A 27,196-nucleotide genomic window follows, 5' to 3' on the forward strand; every position below is an offset into this window, starting at 1 on the left:
TGTTGTCCTGTGTCCTCTTCAGGCTGGCACACACATAGCACACACAGATGTAAACACATTGGAAAGAGAGGGTGGGAGAGACAGAGACAAAGAGAAACAAAGAGAGAGACAGAGAGACAGCAGTCTGTATTTCCCCCCATAACAGTTGTAGCCATCCGTTGACGTGCCACACTGAGTTGCTGCCATCCGTTGATGTGCCACACTGCATACACACACTACTCACTTTCACACATACTAGAGGTTCAGTTCTGTGGCAATCCTTTATAAAATACATGGCAGATACATTACAACCTTCACTGTCTGTTGTAAGAGGCATGGGGATGGAGAGGGACTTGAGCAAGGTCATTCGGTGGGTGGGTGAATGGCAGAAGACCCCAAGAGCACACATTTCAGCCTGGGCCTGTGGGCTCTCAACCCTACCTGAAAGTTCTCGACTCCAGGGACAGATCACATGTTCACATGTCCCCTCAACTCCCGTGCCCTGAACAAAGAACACAGAGCATGCAGACAGTCTGCACAGCGAGGAAGAGAAGCCAGCATGGGGGAGTAGAACCCAGGTTTATCAGGGTTCAAGTGAGAGGGGCTCTACATTGTGGGAGGGTAGTGACTATCCTGTGATGTCTGGAAAAAGTCCACAGAGGCTGGGTGTGTTTGTGGTCCTAGCTTGAGTAGTGGTTACCTGAATGTGTCTGATCCCTGGAAGTGTGTCAAGGTACACATGGCTACTCATTCCTCTCTGCATGTCAGTACACGTCATGGACACCCAAGTCCAAGAATTCCATAAACAGATGGCAGACCTAACTACAAGATCCAAAACAGCAGGGCTGTCAAGAGAAAGCCGTGAGGAAAGCCCTTGTTAGCTGGCACGGAGACTTAGATCTAACAGCCAAACTATAAGTGACAGAGGTACAATCAGCAAGCCGACTTCAGCAAGACCCATCAAAAGCTCCTGTTCAGCAAAGGGCACTGGAGGAGGCTCAGAACACAAGCTCAGAGGGAGGACAGCTTTCCAGTCATAGATCCAGTAAGGGCATCGGGTCCAAAATATGTAAAGAGCTGCTACCATTCAACAAGACAGAGCCCAGATAAGAAAGGAACAGCACTTTTTGCCTATAGATGAGGCTGAGGAAGTGTTTTGGAAAGCTCTCATCTCCCTAGTCCACATTAGGCTCCTAATGAGTCTGGACAGGTATGGAAGTAAGATCTTACTGGAGCTTAAACCATCTCTCAATGTCTGAGGAATCACAGAGAACGCTCACTGCCACAGGAAGTGGATGAAGCTGTAAATGTAAGGTCACAGAATGCACATAAAAGAACAGGGAGGTCAGAGACAACTGATAGAAGCTTCTCAAAGACTAAGTGACAATTAACTGTCCTTCTATGGCCACAGCCAAAGACACCTCCGCCACCTCTGCCACTGACCTGTCAGCCGTCACCCTGCCCACCACTGAGGAAAGCCACCTGGAGATTATTTTGCACAGCCAGAGAAAGGGAAATGGCTGGAAGCATGACAGCCAGCAGGGGAAGAAACAGCACCTCCGAGGAGCATGACTCTGTGGATGAGGCTGTCTTTCAGAAATGTCACAAGTGAGTGACTGCCTTGAGAATCGCTCCCACAGTGAGAGGTGAGAAAGTGGAGAAGAGAGCCCTGTTCATACCTGAGATGGCCAGGGCTTCGTGTAGGCCCGCACGGTTCTGAAAACTCTGGTGGTGGCCTTGGAGGCAGCTTGGTCAACAATGACTATCTTGGTCATGGAGGAAACTTCAGTGGCCGTAGTGTTGGTGGATGTGGTGGCAGTGGTGATGGCTCTGATGAGGTTGGTAATGACGGTGGTTATGGGGGGAGGCAGTCTTGGTTACTCTGGAGAAGGCAGAGGCTATGGTAGTGGTGGGTAGGAGCTATGATAGGAGTGGCTATGACAGCTTTAACAATGGGACAGGGAGGAAGTTTACAATGGCAGTAGCAGCAACTATGTAGATGGCAACACCTTTAGAGGTTGGAGATCACAGATATCAATCTCCAGATTTTGAACCCATGAAGGAATTTGGAGGCAGGAGCTTTGTCTCTGTGGTGTGGAGGGTCTTAACACTTTGCCAAACTATAAACCAAGATGGCTCTGATGGACCCCAGCATCACATTGCTACAGCAGAGCCAGAAGGTTCTAACCACTTCCAGGAAACACAGCCTAGGACAGGAGGGCCAAAGATGTGACAGGGAAGCCACAGGCAACAACAGATTGTGAACTCAGGACAGTACCTGTGACTGTCTGTGTTAACAGGTTATTTGGTTTCTGTTCTGGAGGAAGCATGTAGCTCTCTAACATATTGGTTCTGGTTTGTTTGGTTGGTTGATTGGTCAGTTGGTTGGTTGGTTTAGTTTGGTTTGTTTTGGTTTGGTTTTTTGGGACCGGGTTTCTTTGTGTAACCCTAGCTGTCCTGGAGCTCGCTCTGTAGTCCAGTCTGGCCTCAAACTCACAGAGGTCTGCCTGCCTCTGTCTCCCAAGTGCTGGGATTAAAGGTGTGTGCCACCACCCAGCCTCCAACAAAGTGTTTTAACTTTGGCCTTTCTCATTCAGTCAATTGATTGTTAAGTGTACTGGTTTGGTCATGACACCAAGTACGTGCATCTTTTAAAAACAAAAGAAATGGGCTGGAGAGATCTCTCAGCTTAAGAGGGCTTGGTGTGCAACAACACCCATGTCACAAGCCTAGCATGTTTTCATGTATTCCCCTACCCCTAGCAATATGGAGGGCAGGGCAGGGACAGGGGGAGGACTGGGGTTTGTCGGCTAACAAGTTTAAAGACTGCTTCAAGGAATACAATGGAGAGGGATAAAGGAGAATACCCAACACCTTCCTGTGGCCTCTGAATGCAGGTGCAGGTACACACACCTCTACACACATGTGTACATACATCACAGGGCGGGGTGGAGCAACGTGGACAGACATTTCTCCAAAGATGATAAGAAAATGATGGAGCAGAAAAGACGGTCAGTGTCATATGTCACTGTCACAGGGACGTGCAAACCAGCTCCTGACCCAGGCAGACAAGGAGTCTCATACCCACCACAACAGCTGTACATGCACGTGAACAAACAAAAGCATGCGAGCCTGCGGGGAATTGTGTCCATTCACCATGCAAACTAGAAATCCACTCCTTGGTGTCTGAGAAACAGCAAAGACTCACATGCTGGGTTCACAGCAGCACGGCACACACTGGTCAGTGGCTCCTAAGCTCACGCATGCACTATGACGGAGGCAGTGTGGCACATCCATCTGCAGGATGCGGAGTGGCTGTAGAAAGGTGGTACCCACAGGTGCTGCAGTGTGGACAGCCCATGAACAATGAAGGAGACGAGCCAGACATGTAAGGTCAGCTGTGTGACGCAGAAACATCCAGAATAGGCAAAGCCGCAGAGACAGCCAACGGCCGGCCGGCCAGAGGTGACCCTGCCTGTGTTGAGGGCTCCTCTGGGGTTGGGGTGGGGGGATTGGAAAGCTGTGAGACTAGTAATGAGAGGTTTGAACAATGACTGCGGGTGCCTGGGATGCCCTGGAGGTGTTCGTTTAAGTGAATTCCTGGTGGGTAACTGCCCAGTTTGGTCTCCTCTTGCATCCGGAAGGGGTCGGTGGCTGGTGGTGTTCCTGCTACTGTCAGCCATGTGTCGGGCCATGCATTCAGAGCTTTCTATGCACTCCTGCCCATTGTCTGTATGGGCCCTGTCATATACCCACTGCTCAGATGAGGAGCCTGAGGCTCAGGGAAGCCAGAAGACCTACCCAAGGCCTGAGGACTAGTGGGGAGGAACCAGGGCTTTAGCCAGGGTGGAAGGCTTCCAGCCTGCAGCAGATACTACTCCCAAGAATGTGCCACAGCCTGGGGCCATACAGACTGTGGCTGGGCCCCTGCTGGGTCTGGGACTCACAGAATGGTTTCCCTGCACCCTCCCCCCATTGTCCATGTGGTCAGTTCCTAGACCTGGGGTGCCACCGGGTAATTAATGCTGGAGCAGAGGTGGTCACAGAGCACCTGCTCTGTGTGGGTGCCTGACTCACTACAGAGCCCCACATCTAAGTCAGAGCCACAGGTGAGCCAGTGCCCCCAGCGCCCCTCCCCCAACGACCACACATCTGGATTGCATGGGAACAGGCATCCTCAGCCTCACAGGTAGAAAAGACAACTATTCTTATTCTTGCTGGGGACCACTCATCTGCAAAGCATGGCAGACAATTGCTGAGTCACGTTTCAAGGATGCTCTGTGTTCTAGAACAATCTATCTGGGATGGAGACATAAAGTGGAAGGCCTATGTCCCAGGTATCTTAGAGGACACCATTTGGCTGTGGAGCCCACTGAGGGGATGAGCCTTCAAGTCACCACAGCTGTCCCAAAAAAAGTCGTCACCAAAAACCAGGGTGATGACCCCTACTTAAGCCTTTACTTACTTTTTGTGACCTGGGCCTTATGGCCTGGCTTGGAGCACTGTCCCCTACTTAACATAGAAGGCCTCTCTTGATTTAGGCTGCAGTAAGATGGCAGGGCTCTTTGACTTGTGGGGACACTCGAGTATGTCTCTTCTCTCTCCCTCCCTCCCTCCCTCCCTCTCTCTCTTTCTCTCTCTCTCCTACTGTTACTGCTGCTGCTACAGAGAAAAAGTAAGAGGCCGGCGAGGGTGACAGAGTCAAAGCTAAGTATCTTTGCTGCTGCTATCACAGCCCACTGTCACTGTGTTTCCCTTACTACAAGGGCTCTTCCACTCATCTATCCAAGCAGGGGTTTCCCACAGGAAGACCAAAGCATCAAGGGCAGTTTGCTTCAGCGCTGAACATCTCTGTGTCACTACCCCTGTAGGCAGGTGGCCTAAGCTCTTGCCTGCTTGGGGCTCAAGATGACTCAGATTTGAACAGTGCATCAGGAACCCAAAAGGGCAGTGTGTGGTTTTGGAAAAGTAGCCATGCCTTCCAGCAAGCAACTGTCATCTTTAGCAAAACAGAGCAAGCCTGGCAATGGAGATGTGAGTAGCTCCCAAGGGTACAGGGCCCCTGCAGCCCCAGTAGGCCCAGGTCAGTAGGCAGAATTCCAACGATAGTCCCCAGAAGCCCTGCAGAAAGGGTCAGTGGCACTAAGGTGGGGTAGAAGCCCCATGCCTTGAGACACTGCCCCTTCTCGGCAGGGTGGAGCAAGGGAGCACGCCTCACATGGCCAACAGAAATCCAGATCTTCTGAACTGAGCCTCACACACCTGAGACCAGTAACTTCTTCCTCAAACCCAATCATAGGGTCTGACGAAGCAAGTTATCTGGGGACCTGGACATGCCTCCTACAGCCCCCCCGGATTCTCCTTTGGTAACCCCATGGAAAGCAGAGCTGGTCCTGCAGGTGGCTGCTTGGAGACCAGGGCATTCCTTGGCAGTCTCAAAGATTTATATGCCCTTGTTGTTGTCTACTTTTGCAATATTGGGTTTGAAAGCAAGAGCCTTGCCTTTGCTGGGCAACTGCTCTCCCACTGAGCTATTTCCCAGCCTTTGGTCTGTAGAAACAACCTCACTTTGCAGCACAGGCCAGCCTTGAACTTGCAAGTCTCCTGCCTCCACTCCATGAATACTGGGATTCCCGGTGGGTGCCACCATGCCAGGTTTGCAAATTCCATGCCAATCTCCAAGACTGAATCCAGATCTTAGAAGTCCTAATTGCCATGGTGCAACGAGAACATGAAATGTACGAGGCAAAGAATCTAGACCCAGAGCCCGTGCCAGGCAGCCCAGGAGTAACTGATGGCTGCAGCTGCACTGAGTCCCCAGGGCTCGGGAACCACTTGTTCTCACAAGAAGAGCCAAGTTAGTGCATGCCCAGCAAAGCCCCAGGGGTCTGGAGTCCTGTCCCAGATGCTGACTCTGTCCCTGTGCTCATCCCCCTTACCCCCCACTAGCCCCTCGCTCCGCAGGATCTGTTACTGACGTACTAGGCCCCCTGGCTACCCCTGTCTTCACCTCCCCTCTTGCTCCTCACCATCAGCTCTGCTTAGGAAGCCATCTTGGGAATCTGTGCCCTCTACCCGTACAACCATCCTTAAGGCCCCCCCCCCAGGGATGCATCCATGAAAGGTGCTCTGAGGGGGAACACAAACCCACAGTCAAGCATAAGAACTTCCTGGCCAAACCCATGTGGGAACAGCTGAGGATCCCAGCCTACAGTGGCATACACACTCATGCCTGCGTCTGTATGTGCCCTTGTGTGCTGACTCATGTCGTTGGTAAGTACATGTATGTCCATGTCTCTGTGTCTGTGTGCTCATGTGTGGCATGCTGTTTGTCTGTGCTTTTCTGTGTCTCTGGGTATTGTATTCATGTGTAAGTCTGTGAGTTGCCTCTATGTGTATGTGTAAATGTGAGTGTGAATGTGAGTGAGTGAGTGTGTGTAGGTGAAATGCAAAACTATCATTTCTAAATACTGAGTAGTTTAGGTGTCAGCATTCACCAGGAGTGATTTTGTTGTTTATTTTTTCAGAAGCCTTTTGAATACGCTTAAAAAAAAAAAAAAGTACACTGGTTTTATGGGCTTGAGATGCCGTCTTCATTGCTGTCTTCAGCTTTCAAATGCTCCCAACTATTTGAAAACAGTTTTTTTTTCTCTGCCAGTTGTAAAGAGCACATGCATACAGAGTATTCCCATGGGAATACGGAAGTGGGCAGTTGAAAGTAACATCTCGTCATGACAGGAGATGATGTATGGAAACAGAAGTGTTTATGTGGGTCCCTGACCCAGGGCAGAGCAGCCTGGGCAGTCTTCTCTCCTGCAGAAGCTCCCTTCATCCTTCATGGCATGGGCCTGGATACCTCATTTATGTAGGGCCAGCCTGCAGCTCACAATGGGACACAGTGAGTCCCATAGGAATTCATACCAGGAATGGAGAAGGAAAGAAAAAGGGGATGGAGGGAGGGAAGAAGTGAGGAAGGAATTAACTAGTGGTCCCAGAGGGACCTGGGCTTCATGTTACCATGGTGATAGCCATAGATATAAAACTGCACTGAGAGGCCCAAACCACGGTGCCATCAGGGTTAAAAGAGAGTGGGGCCAAGTTACACCCCCATACCATCTCACCCCCACCTTTGCAGAAAGAAGAAATGGGGCTTATAGGATGGCTAGCTAATGACTAGGCTCTATCTCCAGGGACACAGGCCCCTTCCATACCTCCTGCTATACCCAGTTCCACAGGACTCCCTAAGGACAGGCCTCAGGAGTCCTCCGGCAAACTGCAGCTCTCTGCGTGTTGACTTCAGCCACTTCCAGGCTCCACCTTGCAGGCAGGTGCGAGCTCTGCCTCATCACCCTCATCACCGACACCCCCACTCTGCTCTACCCCTGTCCACCTCTGCTAATGCCCCTCCTTGACCCCACAGGTCCCCATGGAGCAGGCTCCTCGGGACTGCTGTCGGCAGCAGGAATGGCAGAGGACTAGAAGAGGGAGGATGCCCTCCATCACCAGGAACACGCACATCCCAGGCAGTACTGCTGGCACCAAGAGCTTAAGATGGCACCGTGCCTGCCTCACACAGTCACAGCACAAGAGGAGCTGCTGTGGGGGGCATGGGAGGCTCCCACTTGGGCCTCGCAGACAGGACAGCTGACAGCTGGGGGCTGAAAATGGTCTTGGGGCAAGAGGGACTTCACGGACCTCCAGCAGCCCACCCGCCTGGCCCAGCACAGCGCCTGCCAGCTCTGCCAGGCTTCCTACCTGCACAGGGTCTGTCCCCAGCCTGCCCTGAGGGTGTCGCCCTCACGCTCGGCCAGCCTCCATGCTCTTGTCCTTTTTTTTTTTTGTTCTTTCTTCCAATAAGTCCCTTGTTCCCGCAGCTCCCCCCAAGAGCTCAGTGTCACCAGCCGGGCGCCAGCCTGCCTGGCCCAGCTTCAGGAGGTATCAGAGCAGCGCTGTTCTCTTCTGCAGAGCTGGCTGTCTCCACCCGCAGCTCCCACCTCACACCCGCCAGGAGGATGCTCAGAGCTGTGCAGAGCCCTCGGCGCAACCACTCAGTCATGCCACCTCCAGTAACTGCCACCGCCACCGCTGCAGCACACTCGCCCCCAGAAAAAGCAAAACCAAAAGCATGCAACTCCCTGGGAAGCCCTTTCTCCTCCACTGCAGGCTGTAGAGGAGAACCGGGACTATCCAGATCCTGTTGTCCAGGAGAGCCCCTTCCCACAGTCCAGACAGAGTACACCAGCCGTGCTTCACAGTACCTAGCCCTTACTTCTGCACTTAGCTCAGAGACACAATCAAGATGCTCACTCCCCAGATGTGGTTGTGCACTTGGCTTGCTCTCATCATGCATGAGGGACACCAATGGCATCACAAGAATGTCCCTCCCATGCATTATCCTGGGGCAACTCAGAGCTGGGATATGGGGCATAGGACATGTCATAGCTCAAACCTCACCAACTTTCTCACAGCCAGGTCCCAGCACTGGGCCAGGTCTGCCCACTTAGGCTAGCTTTGCTAGATGAGGGTCTGCTGGGCTCCACTATGAACTGGGCCAGGTTCCCAAACTGTGCTTTTAGTAGCAACAGTAGCAATGGCAGAGACAGATCCCAAATGTACCCACATCAGTCCACAGGGTCACAACTTGATGAGATGAGATTAGGTTACTACCCCACCCAAGGGCTGCTCTCTGCCAGAGGTCAGGAGATGTAGGGAAGCCTTTGTTCAGATGAGGCTCTGCTGGGGGATTCCCCACACTTGGCTGACGTCTAGAGGCTTTTTTCACATCCAAGGAAGAAGGGCATCTGTGTGGTCAGCCAGGTGCACAGGGGCCAAAGTATAAGGTAGAGGCAGGAGCCCCAGGTCTACAAGGGAACACAGGGCTACTTTCTTGAGTTTGAGGACTTCTGTGGGAGGGCAGAGTCCAGGCTTCCTGTGCTAAGGGGAGGGAGGCCAGGCGGGCTGTCTAGGGAAGCAAAACCACACACTTGTCACAGTCATAGCCTTCCCAGGGGCTAATGCCAGCAGACGCTCTTTTTTTAATAAGAGCCACGTGAGCTGTTTTAAAAGCTCCCAGGGCACATAGCACCCTCGAGCAGGAGGAAAACAGGATCAGGAGTTCAAGTTCAGCCTCGATTATGCAAGAAGTTCAAGGCCAGCCTTGGGCTACATGAGACCGATTCAAAAAAAATTAAAAATAAGAAGTAATGAAAACCAAAGCCATCAAGGATGAAACAGGGAAGGATCCTGGGCTGAGAGAAACTCCAGCGATGGTGGGAGGGGCTGCAGGGCAGGGGTAGATGAGGTTGGGACCAGGCTCCCGTGGACGGGACAGGCTGGTCTTTTGTCCTAATCCAGGATTTGCCTGTATGAATAAACAACTATGCTCTCCACACAGGACAAGACTCACAGGACCCACAGGAGACGAAAGTCGTGATCTTACTGCATGACAACTTGAAGAGCCCAGTGCACAGGCAAGCAACATTTATGAAAAAGAAGGCGAGCAGCCAGCCTGCCTCAGGGCTGAGGAAAGGCAGGGCCTTATCAGGTCGGCAAAGGCTGAGGTGGAAGGAGGCCAGAAGACTCTAACCAAAAGACATGCAATCTTTTACTTGGGCTTAGCTGAAGGGAGAGTATGGAAATTACTGGCGTGAATGAAGCCCTAAGCAAAGATCACTGTAGTCTTATTTACCACAGTAAATCAGAGTATGCCCCGCCTAATCAGACGACAAGTCTAGCACATCCCAGATCCCATGTGAGGGGACGTGATGTGTGACACATGTTGACACGTGCTCACATCTGAGTGAACTATGACTGTTGGGCCATGGAAAAGAAGGGGGGGGGTCACAAGAGATTACACACAGTGTGGCATCATCAACATGAACTCGGCATGGAGAGGAAAAGGCGTGGAGTGTCTTTAGGGCTCTGGAGACAGGGAAAGAACAGCTAGAGGATTCAGGGCTCTTTCCGGGGTGACTTGGCTCTCAGAAAGTGCCAGCCCTGGCCACAGGCCTCTCACCTCAAGCACTCTGCCTGTGATGTACTTCTCACAGCCATCGCAGCGGATGCCGAACTTGGTGTGATAGTCCGCCTCACAGTAGGGTAGCCCATCCCTGCAATGAGACAGGCAGTCAGGAGGGCATGGGGTCGCCCACTTGGTCCCTGATGTACAACAAAACTCATAAGAGAACTTTCTGTCAACCTGGAGGCAGGGCAGCTTTCTCCTGCTCTGAGGGACGATTCCTGAACTTGTAGCGCAGCGGGAGTCAGTGTAGAGGCGGACTGTTCTAGAAGCTGTGCTTAGGAGACTGGACAACTCTGTTAAATGGGCTAGCCATCAGCCCAGTGTCATGGGAAGACAGTACAGACAGGATATCCCCCAACCTTTCTTGTTGGCACTGTGAGTCTAGCAATAGATGAAGGGCCACAAGGGCAGGGAGAGAGGGCTCAGGAAAGGGAAGGCTCAGAGAGGGATGGAGGTTGCAGGTGGGACCTTTATCATCCCCACATAAGATGGGAGACAGTTGATGGGAGGAGACGCACAGCCTTGAACTCAAATGCCAAGTCCCAAGCGTGTCACTTAACATCACTGTCCCTCAGCCCCTCCCATAGTAAGACAGGAGAAATGACAGTGAGGTCTTTATGAGAGGTGATGCTGGGGATTGGCTTAGGAAACCTCTTGTCAGCATCCTAGACTATTGGTGTTGCTAGTTGTGGTTGTCTTCAGCCACAGGCCACAGCCTGACAGGAGTTAGTATGGAGTTAAGAGGAGGGTTCTGAGATTCCATCTCCATGGCAACGTCAATGTGATCTCCCCCTCAGTTCTGGGATAGCTCTGGAGGCTGCTAAGTAACATGCTGGTGTGGGTGAGCCACCAACGCCCTGTGGAGGCGGACACCTGACGGGGCCACACTGCCATTTTCTTCAGAGTCCTTCTCTGCACACCAGGCTCTGTCCAACTGAGTCACTCCCCACAGTATTGATGGAGGCTGGGGCACTAAGGCTTCACAGATTCATCCATCTGTGTGGAAGCTCCCTTTGGCTTGGGGACATCACTTTAGACAATGTTTAATTTTGTGATCAGTGGAGCACACATGGTATTATAATCAGGAATGCAGAGAAGTCCCTGGTATTCTCTATTCTGTCAACCTGGGTGCCAGAATAAGCATATTGTCCTCTGGGACCCTGTACATGTCCCCTGGGACATTTGCATGTATGTACATGCATATGCATGCATATATGTATGTATGTATGTTCATGATTGTGTGCGTGCATGCATGTGTGTACATGCATGTAATGTGCATGCAGGTATATGTGTGTCTATGCATGCATGTGCACACATGTACATGTGTGTTTGTGCATGTGTACATAGGTACATGCATGTGTGCATGCATCTGTTGCACACACGCTCCACTCTATGTAATCTTACCAGAGGACCTTTATTACCTGATCAGTCCCTGCTTGGATTTCAATGTTGGATCATGAAGGAGGACTTGCCTGTGCTAGGGGTCACTCTTTCAATCACCCCTCAGCTCACTTCACCTGCACTGTGAGGACCTTTTGCCCCACCTCCCTGATCCTAGAGTTAAAATATATTCCAGCTCAAGCCATGATCCCACAGTCTCTGACAAATGCTGTCTCCTCTCCAGGCAGGCTCACCCCTTAACAGCATGCTGGGGGACACTAAGCCAATGGGTAGGGGATATCCCAAAGTACGTCTATGCAGATCAGAGCATGCTCTTATAGGCTCCCATATACCCTTGGGGACAGCCAGCCTCCTGAGTCCCTGCAGCTAGCCTCTACCAGCTGTTATGAGCTCCACATGGCATCCAGTGCCAGGAATGTCCAGGCACTAAGCAAGTAGTATCATCCTGGATCAGAGAGGCAGGTGCTTTGTGAAGTCAGAGCCGCCAGCCCCATTCCTCTGCTTCTAGCCACAGTCAGAACTGGAGACTGTAACCCACTTCAGCAGGACTGCTGGCAAGGAAGAGGAAGGCTGCAGGGGCCAGAGCGAGTCCTGGCCCCTGCCCTTTATCCAGGAGCAGGACTAGATGGCCCAGCAGGACTGGGCCCCCTGTCCCACCTGCCGCATCGGGCAAGGCCTGCCTGGTCTGGCTCTGTCTGCCACACTCACTTGCTGATGTATTCTGCATTGAGGAGTTTCCCACAGGTCTTGCACTTGAAGCAGCCCAGGTGCCAGTGCTTGTCCAAAGCCACCAGGGCCTGGCCATTCTTGATCTCTAGGCCGCAGCCCCCACAACCTGGAACAGAGAACAAACAGATACCTTCACTGTGGGCCCAGAGGCCTCCTACTGCAGGGTTCAGCAACCCCACCAGGGTTACTCAGCCCCTCAGAATATTAGGCCACACAGAATCACCCAGGACAGCCCTAGAGGAGAGAGACAGACACAGTGGCATGCTACAAGGACCCTGTCTCAGCCCATGGTGAGACGTGATCCTGTGTGTGAGGGACACTGACATTACGCAGCCTGGGATGGAAACTGGGAAAGCCAAGATGGAGATGAAGCCAGCCTTCTGGAAGATGTGATCTGTCATGGTACAAATCATACTCTCACACCAGGGTGTGCTGGATGCAGGCTGGCCAGGGGTTGGGGTGGCACAGGCTTGATGGGGTGCACGGGGACTTCCCACCCTTTGCTGGAGGCAGAATGCTGAACTTACACATAATATGGCACCTCACCAGATGACCTCCCCGGAGAGGAGGGTCCTAGCCGCTCTTGCCACTGCTACTCCTGGCCACACATTCTCACCTGCCGGGGCCCCCTCCTGGGGGTTCCCTTTGATCCACATATCCCCAGCTCTTTCTCTGGCTCTGAAACCCCTGCATTTGGGATTCTCCTCCCCTCTGCTCTCTGCTATGACCCCTAGTCACCTGGGGTCTATCCCAGGCTCAGACAGCTTCTTCTGCACCTGCTGGGCTCATCTCTACTTTTTCTCTCTGAAGCTCACCTCCATCCCAGCCATGAAGACCAGCGCTCTTCCTTGTGTGATAGTGTCCTGGTTTCAGACCCTGATCAGCCTCCCCAAATGCCTCTTCCCTCCCACCGTGCCCACCCTGCTCCAGCTGCTGAGGGGCCTGGATCTCAGGGCCTGGCCCCACTTTTCTGAGCCAGCTGATCCCTCCACACAAGGAACCCTGTCACTCACTGACAAATGTGTGGGCTATCAGCACAGTGGAACAGGCAGGGGTGTAGGATAACTTCAAGGGTAACTATGGGGATGTGTGTGTCATGCTTGCATGTACCTGTGCAAGGGTGTGTGGTCATTTTTATTTTTATTTATTCTTATCTCTTTTTTTTTTTTTTTTTTTTTTTTTTTTTGAGACAGGGATTCTCTGTGTAACAGCCCTGGCTGTCCTAGAACTCACTTTGTAGACCAGCCTGGCCTCAAACTCAGATCCACTTGCTTCTGCCTTCTCAGTGCTGGGATTAAAGGCATGCATCCACCACCACCTGGCTTATATATAGGTATATTGTGTGCTGTTTGCAGCCTTTGTGGGGACAACTGCCTCTTAGTTTCCAGGGCTGGGACCCAGGACCCCTGGGACATTGAAGTCTAGTCTCAGAAGAGGCACACCCTCTGCACTTTTTAAACACCCCGCCAATACAGGCTTAATGCTCCTTTGACCAGGGCTGCCTGGAGCACCCAAACATGGCGTGAATGGTCATCACACTGTACTCACTGGGAATAATGACAAGGAAGATATCTGCACATGCTCTGTGCAGACAGTTTTGGGTTTTGCTTGTTGACCCGGGATAGTCCACCCTGGACTCAAACTCACTGTGTAGTTGAGGATGACTTCTAATTCTTGGTCTTCCTGCCTCCACCCTGCAAGTGCTGGGATTATAGATATTCAGTCATGCAGCGTTTTATGTGGCACTGGGCCACACTTTGTGAGCACCATGCCAGTGGCTCCCAGGCAGGGGTAGTTTGTCCCCAGGAGACTTTTAACAAGATCTGGAAACTCTTTGGATGGCTCCAATGGGGGCAGACCTCTGTATGCAATGTGGGATTGGGGGAGATGCTAAACCTCCTGCCTAGCTCCATATAGATGCCACCCCAGAGATAAACGGCCCCAAACACCCATAGTGCTGGGGCCAAGCAGCCTCTCTGAGCAATGGCTGGCCTGTGGGTGACACCATACCAGACTGCTATGAAGGCCAGAAGATGGGCCTCCTGCAGAGGTATCAGAGCCACAACCTCCAGGTGAAGCTCCAAAGGCTCAGGCACTAACTGCCTCCCGCCTGCTACATGACCACTGGCAAGTCACTTGTGTGTACCAAGGAAAGGGCGATGTTCGTGTGGGCTAATGATAGCTCCGACCCCATAGAAAGCAAATCCAAGCAGAGGTCCTGGGTGTGAAGGCTATACCTCGTGAATGAATAAAGGCGGGTTCAGGGTGTGTCAACCAGAGAACCTGTCTCTGCTCTCACAATTACTGCAGTGGCCAGAGCTAGGGCTGCTGCAGAGATGCCAGGCATGACTGCCACTCTGTTACCACCAGTCCACCTGGTATTCCAGAGTAGGGAATGGGGGACTATCTGGGTTCTTCTGTCTGGGCTCTGCAGGGGGGATTCTGTGGCTCTGGGCCACCATGAGATTGCTCTCCACAGTCTCCCCCATGCCTGCGCCTGCCAGGTGCATAAGGCGTGTTGTCATGGGAACACGGTGCTCACCGTCAATGCCTCAGGTGCCCTGGCAGCCCTGCGTGGCTCTGCCAGTGGCAAAGCAGTTCTGTGACAGCTACTGCCTACCTGGCAGTCACAGGACATCCTTAGCAGTCTATGAGAGACCCCCAGGGGTTCCCAGAGCTATCGGTCTCCTGCCCTGCACACTGCGTATGCCTCTGCCATCAACATGGACCCGGTCTTGTGCCAGCACCGAAAGGGAAGAACAGAGTAGGAGTGGGAAGGCTTCCAGGAGGAGGAGGCCTAGAACTGGGTGACAGCAGAAGGGGTGTGGAATGCGCAAGCTGAGGTGGCTGTGATGGGCACAGCCTGTGTGAAAGACTTAATGGCAGGAACAGGGGGCTGACTGGGTCCCCAGTGTTCAGTGCTCTGTTACCGTGCTGGTCCCACAATGTCAGGCTCGGCCACCCCTGCTTGCAGCTCAGCACCCAACCTCACAGAGGCCAAGCCACACTTACTCCGGAGGCCCTGGGCCAGGTGACCACTGCTACCCAGCGTCGTGGACGGAGAACACTTCTGGCACATGCATTCCTTCCCGTTGAAGGTCACGCGATCTCCAGGAGGAAAGGGCAACCTGAAATGAGAGTGAACATCCTGTCGTTGGCCACCTCTGACCCTCCTCTTCCTGCTGTCACTCCAGGGCATGGCCCCTGACTCAGCAGATGGTCCTGTTTCTAGGGGACTAAGAACCTACACCGACTAGACATGGCCAGGGCCCTACTGGCTGGTCCTACAACCTTCTTGGCCCTTAGCTGACCTGGGTCCCCTATAGCTCATGGATGCCTGTAATGGTTGTACGCTAGTGCTGTGATCTGACAGCTACCGTGTCTTAACGCCGTGCATCTCCCCAGGTAAGGGGAGTTTAGGGTTGAGTGGGAGTCCCTATCTCTAATATGCTAAGTCACACTCCAGCTGTGCAACTTGGATGCATTACTCAGTCTCTCTGTGTTCTCATTTCTCACCTGCCAGAGAAGACTAATGGAACGCCACACAGGCTTGCCATCCATTCAGACGTCCCTGGTGGAACATGCTGGCCTAGACTCCAGGGCTGTGAGTGCCCAGCGGCCATTTCCCTACAAGCTCAAAGGGCTTAATTGAGATACATTCTAGAAGATGTGCTCAGCATAATCAATGCCATTGTGCCGTGGAACACCTGGCCAGTGCAAAACGTCCCTGTGGCTCTTTCCCCCTACCCCACTCCCCATTCCCCAGACAACAGAGCTGTGTGAGTATTTTGGTCAATGCCACGCTGCCATGATCCGCCCGTGCTGCTGCTCCATGTGTCTCACCAGCTCGTTCTTTTTCAGGGCTGAGCATTACCCTATTGCATCTGTTAAAAAGCATCTATCTGGGTGCTTGGACACCTGCATCATGAGACTTCCTTTTCCAAAGTGGAGTTCCTGGTCACCTACTGTGTGATTCTGTCTCCATGGAAACTGTACCACTGCATGTCTCCTAGCTTCTTGGCCTGCTGTAGGAGCCCTTGCTATTCTCCATACGTTGTACCTACAGCTGCCCTTACACAGTTGGTTTGGTTGGTGTCCCCAGTAGCTAATGGTGTAAACGTAAGTGCGTTTTCTGTATCTTCTGGTCATTTACATATGTTCTTGGATGAAGCATCTGTTAAATACTTTTGCTCATGCTGGGCGTTTCCTTTGGATTGCAGAAGTTCTTTACACATTTGGTTTATATCGATCACTTCCTTGTTGCTATGACAAAATGCCCTTCAAGAAACACTTAAGAGAGGAAGGGTTTATTGCCCCCCCCCCCCGCTTTAGATTTTATGTCTTTGTCTGTTCTGACACAGAACTTTAGTATATAGCTAAGGCTAGCCTCCTGTCTCAAGCTCCTTGGAGCTGGGACTGAAGGTGTGTACCAACCTGCTGGGCTGCTTTGAGATTCTGTTGATATCTTTTTCACATTATTTCCCTCCAGCCTCCAAAACCATCACTCTGTAGCAAGGCAGGCCTGCAGCAGCCAAATTCATTTAACTCTTGTGCATCCAATAAAGATTTTGTCTTCGTCTCTTTTTATGGTGTCTGTTCATTAATGCCCACTATTCTCAGGCCTCAGTGTATAAATTAAGCCAATGAAGCTAGCGTGCCCAGAGTTGGAACACCATCACCACAATCAGTGTCAGAACATTTCAATCACCATTTTGATGCCATTTTAATCAACACGGTCGGTCAACTCTGGGTCAGGTGAATCATCCCACAGAACAGCCTTGGGCTCTGAGTCTGGCCTTCTTTTTCAGAAGGATTTTGGCTACATACAGCTCTGGTGGATTTTATTTTCTTTTTGGTGCTTACAGACATCTTTTCCCAGCACGCATAGCTCCAGGTAGAGGCCTGAGCTCATCCATGCTCCTCCACAGACATGGTCTTTTGTTTGTGTGTGTGTGGGGGGGATTTTCTGTTATGGTATTGTATTTTTCCTGATGTTTTTACATTTTTTTCTTCTTGCAAATCTTTAGCAGTGTGGCTGTGAACACCTCAGTGAGTTCTCGATGGGATGTGATACATAGGGTTGACAGTGAATATCTGGAAACTCTCTTTTTAGGACCACTGAGATTTGTGGGCTATAGGCTTCTAGCTTCCATCAGTTCTAGACAATTATATCCATTATTTCAAAAGAATTGCTTTTTGTCTCCCTTACCCGCACAAACGACAGGCAGACAGACAGACAGAGAGGCAGACAGTAGCTCTACATCCACTCCCACATGTACCGTTGTAGAAGCTTCTACTGCCATCTTTGGGTTTCCATTCATCTCTTGCATGTGCCTGATCACTTCAGGAGCTGCCTGTTTTGGATTCTACAGGGCCAGCGGTTTCTTTCCATAACTCTCCCACTTCCGGGCGTGGTCTCCTTTAAACAGCAACAGCGTGGACATGGCTGTCCCCATGTCCGTGTCTGCTGACGTCAACCCTGGTGGTCTCCACTAACATTTCTTCATGTTTGGTTTGTTATCTTCTCTGGGGTCTACGCTTCTGAGTAAATACTGGATGCTGTAGACTTTATGTAGTTGGACGCCGTGTTCCCTCACCCTCCTGTAAGGAGGGTGGACTGCCAGCCTCTAGGGACATCTCAAGGAAGCTCACCCTTCCCCTGCAGGGTCACTGCACAGCAGCCTCTGCTCCAGGGCTGTCTGAACCCCATCAATAAGGCTCACCCCTGCAGTGCCCAGCAAGGACCACCCACTGTACACACTGCACAGTCGCCTGGCCAGTCCTCACCCCACTGATGTTGACTGTCAGCTTGACCAGACTGAGAAACATCTGGCAACTGTTACATTACCTTTGGGTCTTTCTGAGTTTTTCTAGAAAGGAAACCCATCTTGAATGTGGGCAGCACCAGCAACATTGTATATCTTAGCAGTCTTCTGGGGTGATGTTGCGGGGACCAAGGCTCTTCCTTTTAAAGCATTTCACTTGGAAATTTGTCGCCATGGAGTTAAGGCCCTTGATGGCGGCGTGGCTAGGTATTTGGCCTGAGACTCCCAGAGCCCATCCTCCCCCATTGTCGCACACACCCTGCCAGTACCACCTTTCCATTCCTGGCCAGGAAACACCTCACTCTGTTCTCTGTGGTTCCACGGAGTCAGCCTCCAGCAGGAAGCCTGTGCTTTGCTGCCTCTGAACCCGGGCCGCAGTTCCAATGCATGCTTGCTCTGTGTGGGGTCTAGTCTGGCTGTGTACAGTGGCAGAGCCCCACCCCGCCCTACAACCTGAACAGTGCTGCCTGTTGTTGTCACTTGTACTTAGGTTGCCCAAGGTCTGCTCTCAGGCCCCGCTGCAGCTGGGCCTCCCTCCTAAGGATGCCACACGGAAGCCATTAAAGTGTTTCTGGAGCGCTCTGGCCCAGACATTTTAAAGAGCTGCTGGCCCAGCAGCTCTTCCATGGGAAATGTCCCCCACCAAGCTTTCTCCCTTGATGTCTCCTGGCCAAAGGGCCCCATTCTGGCCTTGGGTACATGCTGTGATCATAGATGGCTGCTTGGAAAGGATGTAGGAAAAATCATACAGGGAAGGGAACTAAGCACACTCTGATCTCTCTCTAGCCTGTGTTTGCTAGACAGGGGCCTTTCCTGAGGGCAGGGAAGGGATGCATAAGGACCCAGGAAGGCTGCCACTGGTCAGAAGGCATGGCCATAAGACCTTGCTTAGGGTGACATCCGGACACTTCACGGGGTGTTCACTTGCTCTATGCCAGATGACAGGGACCAGGACCAGGCCTCTCAGTCCATGTCCTCTCCCAGCCACCTGTGACGAGATCATACCATGATGTTGGGCAGGACACAGCTGTGGGCCAGAATGGGTCAGGATGCAGAAAGGCAGGACAGAAGGAGAGAGGGAGGAAGGGAGAAGGGACCTACTGGGTGGAAGGGAAGGAGAGGGGGAGAGAAGGAAGCTACCATATTCCTGCTTCCTGCTGGAGACAAGACTCTGAGAGGCCACGGAGCCACCCATAGGGCCTGCTTCCACTTTCTGGAGGAATCTAAGAAGCTGAGGTTACAGGGCCAGAACCAATGCCTGTGGAACCCTGGGTGCAGCACACACGGGTTGAATGAATCATGGAAAGAAGGAATGTGTGGCTGTAACAGGCTGAGACACCTCTGGGGCAGGATCGGGAGCCTGGGGGAGGCTCCAAGGGTTCTGGGAACAGACTGCAGTGGTGAGGACCGGGCAGAGGGCTGTCGTCATTTGTGGAGTCTGGAGCCAGAACAGTGGCTGGGTGGATATGAGTACAGTAATGTGTGAGGCATCTGTGGATAGAAGCGTGTCATCTGCAGGTCAGAACACAGGAAGTAGAGGCTGGGGCTGTGGGGGTGGGTGGGCAGGCACGGCAGGAAGCGATGTAGAAAAGAGTAGAGCTGGAAACGAGGCCAAGGGCAGGCTAGAGAGGGCCACCTAGGAGGCCAGGGGTAAGCGGGTTTACTGTGGGGTTGGGTGGAGGTGGCTGGGTCCTGACAGCAGTCAAATGACGGTGGAGGGCAGGAGGGCAGGAGGGCAGTAGGTGTGGGCAAAGGGCAATAAGGGCTGTGGTGGGATTGAGCTTGGGGAGCTAGCAGACTTGGAGAAGGTGCAGAGAGATGGTGTGCAAAGAACGGCCCTTGCTTTTGGTCACAGCCAGCTCTGGAAGACCCCCAAACAAACTGCTGTGCCTCCCTGTGCCTGATGGAGTAGAGTGGAGCCAGGCCTGGAGAACGATGGGCAAGGAGGAGGAGCAGAGGCCAGCATGGCAGGCAGGGGCGGGCGGGGCCACCCACCTGCAGACGGCACACACGAAGCAGTCGGGGTGGTAGGTCTTGCCAAGCGCTGACACCACTTCCCCCTCAATGAAGAGGTCACAGCGGAAGCAGCGAGTGCCATAGAGCCTCTGGTAGTCTCGTGTGCAGATGTGTTCACCCTGGCGCACGAAGAAGCCTCCCTCGGCCAGGTCGCAGCCACACGCTGGGAAGAAGACCAAAGGCTGGGCTAGCAGACTGACCAACTCATGCCTCAGGGCCAGCAGATTTGACCCCAGCCCACCTGATACAAGCTTCCACAGATTCGAATACCTGGGATGGGACTCCAGGGACAGACACAGGCTTCCCTGCTAGCCTAGAGTCATGTGTCTTTTTCTGTGGAAGCTTCTATAAAGAGGCACTGAGGGACTGAGGGCAAGACCAGCTTCCCAGCCTTGCTAGGACATGATGGGGTTCATTGGCCTCTGAGACCCTGTGAGACCCTTCAAGCTCTTTCAGTGCTGGAAGAACAGGTGAGCAGTGTGTGTGTGTGTGTGTGTGTGTGTGTGTGTGTGTGTGTGTGTGCGCGTGTGCATGTGCATGGAGAGAGAGAGAGAGAGAGAGAGAGAGAGAGAGAGAGAGAGAGGAGACTGTACAGCTTTACCACTCTACGTTCTGCTCTGGGCTGAAGGTCCCGGTAGAAGACAAGTGAGCCCATACTTGGTCCCCTAGTCCACAGAGAAACTCCCCACTGCCTCCCACTTTCGTGTGGTTCTCCCAGTTCTCAACCCTGACCCCTGTAAGATGGCGAGGCCAGATTCCGAGCGGGAGAACCCACAGTTTCACTGTGAGCTGCTAATCCCTTGTTCTAACTCCGCTCCAGGGAGCGGAGACTGCTGGGCCTGGTGAGGGGCAGAGAGGGTTGCAGGCCGTGGGCCGAAGTATCCACTCTGGGACTGCTGCTCACCAACAGCTGGCAGGCCCCAAGTCAACTTCTGGGGACATGGTGCGCCCCTCCCCCATACTCTCCAGCCCCAGAAGCACACTCAAGTGAACCATTCAGTGTCTCAGATGGAGCAGCCTAGAAGTTTCCACAGCAATGCCGTTTGCAGACACATTATCTGCCGGTACGAAAGGAAGGAGAGCCAGTGTCCCAGCCAGACCGTGACATTCCTCACAGCCCACCAAAGGCGAGATGCCAGCCTGGAGCCATGCTGGGTTCCTTCTCCACACCCAGTCTGGGAATGAAACCCAAGGTGTAATCTTGTCCCACCATAGATCAAACAAATGTTCTTCGGCAAGAACAGGCCACGGGGCTGACAGATATGCACAGAATTATACTGCGGTGCCTTGGAGACAAGACAGTCACAAGTACTCAAGATGCTCACCCTGGACTGTGTCTGCTTGTCACAGCTGTGACAACATTGGTCAGCCCTTAAAGAAGGAATGTGTGCGGGGGGGGGGGGGACACGGGACATAGCATTGAGTGGGCCACACTGTCACATGGGGAGAGGTACACAGACAGCCTGAGAGACTCCGCCGGCTCCTGGCCCTGCTGCCTCAGCTGCCTGCTGGCCTCTGGCTGCTCTGAGGATTCCAAGGTGACCCCAATGCAGTAACATCCCAGACCTCTGCTCCTAAAAATAAAAAGTCCAAGTTCACCAGTAACTCAAGTCCCCATTGGAGACAATGTGCCTCTATCGCATTTCAGATGAAAAAGGATCGAGTTAGCAGAGGCCTGGAGGCTGAGGGGAGGTGCTCATCTTTGGGGGATACAAGGGCTGGCAGCAGCCGATGAGAAGGCAGGGTCAGGGTCACTTCGTGGAAGTTTTTCTCTCTTTGTGTGTAATTTGTGTGTGCCGTGTGTATATGAAGGCCAGAGGGCAATGTCGGAGGTCTTCCTCATTTGCTCTGCACATTTGTTTTTGAGATAGGGTCTTTCAGATTCAGCTGTGCTGGCTGCCCAGTGAGCTGCGGGGAACCCTCCTGGCTCTGCCTCCCCACCAGCACCAGGTTACGCAAATGTGCCCCCAAATCTAGCTTTCTCTGTAGATCCTGGGGTCCTGCGTCCGGGCTGCAGATAGTAGCTCTCTATAGAGCCGGTGTGGCCTTTCCTCTGGGGATGGGTGGTTCGGAGCTGTGTGAGATGACAGAATAGGCCCCAACTCATTCCCACTCCGTGGAGCCTAAGGCACCGGATTTCCTGACTGTGCTGGGAGCGAGGTGCCCATGTCATCGTTTGTTTATTTGTTTGTGTGTCCTCACACAGCCTCAGTCGCCACCCTGGATGGCTATCACAAAGGATTCTGACATTTTTGTCACGTGTGGCAATGGGGCTTGGGGATAGAAAGATGGAGTGTCATTGTGAGAACACATCAGGGCCAAGGTGACTGGGACGCCTAGGGCCCCCCTCAACCCTGGTGGCTCTTGGGACATCACTGAGAGCCAGCTGCTCATGCCCTAGGATGAGGCCCCTGAAGGTTGGTGTCTGCCCCAGAACGAGACCCAGTAAGAGCTAGCTCAGGGTGTCCTTGTCACTACCCCACAGGCCATGTTTCCCCATGGAGGCTGACAGCACCAGGGGTGCTTTGTGATGGTCCCTTCTGCAGAAAATTCTCTTTTCAAACATCAGGACTCTATACACTGGAGCTGAGTCAGAGGACCAGTGTGGAGGGGGCAGAGTTCCACAAACAGAAGCCCAGGTATCTCTATAGATTCGGGGGCCAGAGAAGGTCCTGGGATCGAACCCCTAGATGTTCTAGCTCCTCTCTCTGAATTCAGTCACCAGCCCTCACCACACACACACACACACACACACACACACACACACACACACACACACACAGAGAGAGCTGACTTGGTAGGGTCACATCCCACTTAGGCAGCCTTGTTCTTGCCTGGCAAATTTCTGTCTTCAAGTTAAAGCCAAATGTACCTCCTCTGACTTGTTTTTGGGGGCCTCCAGACCCTCCTATTGACCTCTGTGTTCCAAGGATATGGCTCCTACTTTTTCTACCCAAACAATAAACTTAACATTTCCTCCCATCACTGAGAGTCACCATGGTGAAGGCAGGGCCAATCTCCAGACAGCCCAGGAGAACACCACTGCCAAGCCAGGGCTCATGTGCATAGGGCTTGGCTGCACTGATGGGAAGCATCCATGGCCTCCAAAACATTGTCCCTTTAACACTGCCAGCTCTGTGAGTCTACATGCCATGTCCTGTAGGTGGATCCTACCCACTGCGCCCTGTGAGTACTTTTTCTCACATTTCTTGGGTATTGGAAGGAGGTGTGCTCAGTCCCCAGCATACACATGGAATGCAGGGCAGAGGAGAAGTCTCCAAACCCACCCAGGTACCCTGGAGAGGCTGCACACTCAGGCATGCCCGCTGGAGAGGCTGCACACACACACACACACACACACACACACACACTCACTCACTGGAGAGACTGCACACACACACACACACACACAGAGGCACACCCTCTGGAGAGGTTGCACCCACACACAGGCACACTCGCTGGAGAGGCTGCATACACACACACACACACACACACACACACACACACACTCACTGGAGAGGCTGCACACACAGCTTCAGACCCTCTCCTCTTCTTGATACTATTTAAGATTAAGTGTTTTTTAGGCTACTTTTCATAAGCAAAGAAAAATGAATGACTCATTTAGAACATATTCAGGGCTACTGCAGGAGGGTTGCAGCAAGCTCCTACCCCCCAACACTGTTACGGATTTCGCACAGCCAGCAAAGGCCACTGACACCCTGCACAGTGCCCCAGTGGCTCCAGGACTGGTATCTCTGATCCTTGTTTAGATGCACACATCTGACCCTGAAGATCCAGAGTCTCCCTATCCCCCTGAGAGGATTCCTCTGTCACTCCAGATGGCATTCTGGAAAGACACAGCCGCAGAACTCTACAGATGCTCAGGTGTGACCAGAGAGCTTTCTATACCCAGAAGGAGAAGGGTGGCTCGGAAGACCAGTTCAGGACACTCTGCAGCCAAGCCCAAGGCCAAGTACACACTCACCTTTGCACACGAAGCACCTGATGTGGAAGTACTTGTTCTGCACACGCAGCACCTCACCCTTGCACACATTCCCACAGGTACTGCACAGGATCGCAGTGCTAGCTGGCTTCTCCAGCGGGGCATGAGCAGCCTGGGGCTGCGACACTGTGGGGAGAAAGGAGGTTAAAGTGGGAGACACTCTAGACATGAAGAGCAAGCAGGATGCGTCCCGGCATGCCCCCACACTTTAACCACAGCCCTGGTTAAGTGACACTCAGGTTGTGTGGCAGGTAACAGTTCTGAGGGCCAAGAATATTTGGTAAAGCCATTGTGGGCTCTGTTTGTGACTGCTCTACTCAGGAAGCAGTCTTATGTGTATCACTGCATACCTGTCCATGGCATTCCACATATCTCTATGCAGTGCCGATGTCGCAAGGCCACCATTGTCCCCTTTTAAAGAGCAACTAACCCTTGGTTGCATCCATCCAGTACAACATTGACGCTTAGAGTCTTAGAGGGACATCACTTCCAGACAGCTCAGTGATCCTTCAGCCCTGGGACCCTCAGTGTCCTCTTCAGACAGCTGCAGCCCTCTGAGAGCTGCTGGCTTCACATTTCCTTTGGGTCTCAAAACACCAAACTAGACATTGTTAGTGACCACCAAGAGTCATCCACAGCCAGGTAGGCAGCTGAAAGAGGCATTGGAGACCACAAGTTCAAGAACCAGCATTGCGGTCCTAGGACCAGGCATGACCATGTATCGGGTATGACCCTGTGGCCTGCTAAAGCAGCTGTAGATGCCTGCATATGGGATGCTAGGTTATGGTATAAAGCCTCAGATCTCCCCCCCCCCCTCAACAGCCCTATAATGGGGAAGTATCCAGGAGATTCTCAAGTGTTTAGGCTGAAGCAAAACTGAGTGTATTCAAGGAACTAAAGAGCCATAGCCCCAGGTTGCCATACAGGGACCATGTGGGTCTGTGGCAGGGACTGGCCTAGAGAAGCCACATGCTCTGCTGATGCACAGACTCTGCCAAACCAGCAAGGTACCCAGGTGTAGATTGGAACATTATGGACATATATGGGACTTGGGGGTTTCCTAAGCTCAGACAAGGGCTAAGGAGGCAAAGGAAAGGCCATTGTCTGTCCAGCATGGCCCAATGTCATCAAAGGGCATTTCCTGGGTAGTCGGTGGAGATGCGATTTAGGAAGAGGTCAGAGAGGCGCAGTATAGCTAGTCTCAACAAGGAAGGACCATGAGCCATGCAAGCTGGCATCTCCAGAGCCAGCAAAAGTGAGGTGAGGGTCCCATCCGCAGCTACAGGAGAAGGGCCACAGCCTCAACTTCAGCCCAACACAGTCTGCCCAGCCTCGCTCCTCCAGTGCTACTCCCCTTCATCACTGCAGCCAGACGATACACACACAGTGGTAGTGATGGAGGGGACAGAGTGGAGCACACTGGCCGCCTGCTCTTCTCCCCTCACAGTGGGCAGGACCTACCACTAGCAACAGCAGCCCACAAGAGTTACCTTAGCCAACTACTGTGTGAGCCACCATGCTGAGAATGAATGCACAGCCACGCCCAGGGACTGCAGATATAGGATGGCACCCACAGCCTACAGCCACAGGCCAGAGAACCCGGCTCCACCCACCACACAACCCTGTGCCACAGCCAGCTGCGCAGAAGGCAGGCGTTCCCTCCATTAACAGCCCAGGGGCTTAACCATGCCTTTGCAGCATGACCCAACAAGGCCAGAATGCAATTGCTCGTCTACAGCTGCTGCCTGACCTTTGCCTCTGCCTCCCACCTAGGACCAGCCATAGAGGCCGGACCGCCTCTAACCCGTCACCCTGACTGATGTCTGCCTCGAGTTGCGCTTCAGCTTATCCAAGCGGATAGCCTCCATGGGGCTCACTTCATCCTCCCTCTTCCACAGGACTTTTCCCACCTCTGTGATCTATGCCACTCTGATGACCACAGTGACAATGTGGCCCCTCAGCAGCAGCACGATACAGCCTTCAGCCCTTACTGTCAGCCTTCAGCCCTTACTGTCACGTGCAGCCAGTCTATCCCAACGCTCCCAGCACCTTGACCTGGCCACGGTGTGACTTCTGTCGCACTTGCATCCTATCCCTTCACTACTGAATTGGATCAGAGACACCCATCCATAACTGTAGAAAGCTGGTGGGAGGCCATAGAGCCGGGGCCTCTGGCTTATCTGGACTTTGAGGGCCTCGGTGTGGCCAGGTCTTTACAGCTGTGGATAAGAAGCTGAGCTGGAGTCAATGCTCACAGCTGTGTATGGCTGGGCCACAGGGGGGTCTTGTAGATGACATCCTTGCGAGTGAGTCACCCTGGTCCTGTGTGGCTCAGAGATGCAGGGTGGGGTGGCTTTCCAGAACCTTTATGTCCACCCAGTTTGGGACACAAACTGGTCAAAGCAGGGATTGTATGGCCTGAACCTGGCTCGCTTTCAGATTTGGGGGTCCTGTGGGCTGTGGGGTGAGCTGGCCTGGGATACCATCTCAGCTCTGCCTCTCGTGGGGTTGTGACTTAGCGAGCGTCCCTGTCCGCCCCACTCCACTACACCCCTGCCTTCTATCTGCCTTTCCATCTGTCCTGCGTATCCACCCACCCTCTGACTTCGATCTGTCCTTCCATCTGTCCTTTCCATCCACCCACCTTCTTCTCACATCCCCTGGTCCTGGGGAAACAAGGGCAAAAGGCTGTGCTTAGCAACCAGCCGGGCAAACATGGAAGTGTTCCATAACAATGACCACCTCTTTTTCAGGACTATGTGGGGGCTGGGTGTAGCTCAGTAGCACAGCACTTGCCTAGCACGCAAGTTCCCAAGTTACTGGAAATGCATCTGGGCAAGAACTATATTAAGAGTGCGGATCTGCTGGCCAAATCCCACTCTGCCCACTAGAGCTGCCTGGAGCTGTGGGTCTGGTGGTGGTGCTGCCCTCTGGTGGTCAGAGGAAGAACTGTGCTAACCCAAGAGAGGGATGCCAGGAAAACCCTGCTGCCTTCCCTCTAGGCTAGTGAACTGGTTGCAGATTTGACACGAGCATCTTTTGCCCCTAGTGGGATTCAGTTCTCGAACCTTAGGCAGTCGTGGAATAGCGGTGTCAAGTGCACCCATGGAGAGGTAGCAGAGAGCCTGCCCAGCCTGTTCACTTCCTTCCCACCCCACCCCATCGTGTCTGTGCTTCTCAGAGGGGACCGTGTTTCTCACAGCAGCAGGCAGAACCATGCTG

At 52.9% G+C, this 27,196-nt stretch overlaps 1 protein-coding gene across 2 annotated transcripts in view; it reads right to left on the minus strand.

Moving 5' to 3' along the window:
• The window catches only part of Ablim2 (actin binding LIM protein family member 2), a 124,732-nt gene that overhangs the window by 60,881 nt on the left and 36,655 nt on the right, over window positions 1-27,196 (minus strand). The window contains exons 2-6 of one of the 2 annotated variants that reach the window (XM_051200188.1): window positions 23,957-24,100; window positions 19,951-20,134; window positions 15,143-15,258; window positions 12,110-12,236; window positions 9,995-10,088 (exon numbers count right to left, since the gene is read on the minus strand). In XM_051200188.1, the coding sequence (XP_051056145.1) occupies window positions 9,995-10,088; window positions 12,110-12,236; window positions 15,143-15,258; window positions 19,951-20,134; window positions 23,957-24,100 (665 nt within the window). Of the gene's footprint in view, window positions 1-9,994; window positions 10,089-12,109; window positions 12,237-15,142; window positions 15,259-19,950; window positions 20,135-23,956; window positions 24,101-27,196 lie in introns of those variants that run through there. The other variant, XR_007835498.1, reaches the window with a different exon arrangement.

Source organism: Phodopus roborovskii, unplaced genomic scaffold (assembly GCF_943737965.1).
Source record: "Phodopus roborovskii unplaced genomic scaffold, PHOROB, whole genome shotgun sequence".
NCBI classification, from domain to species: Eukaryota; Metazoa; Chordata; class Mammalia; order Rodentia; family Cricetidae; genus Phodopus; species Phodopus roborovskii.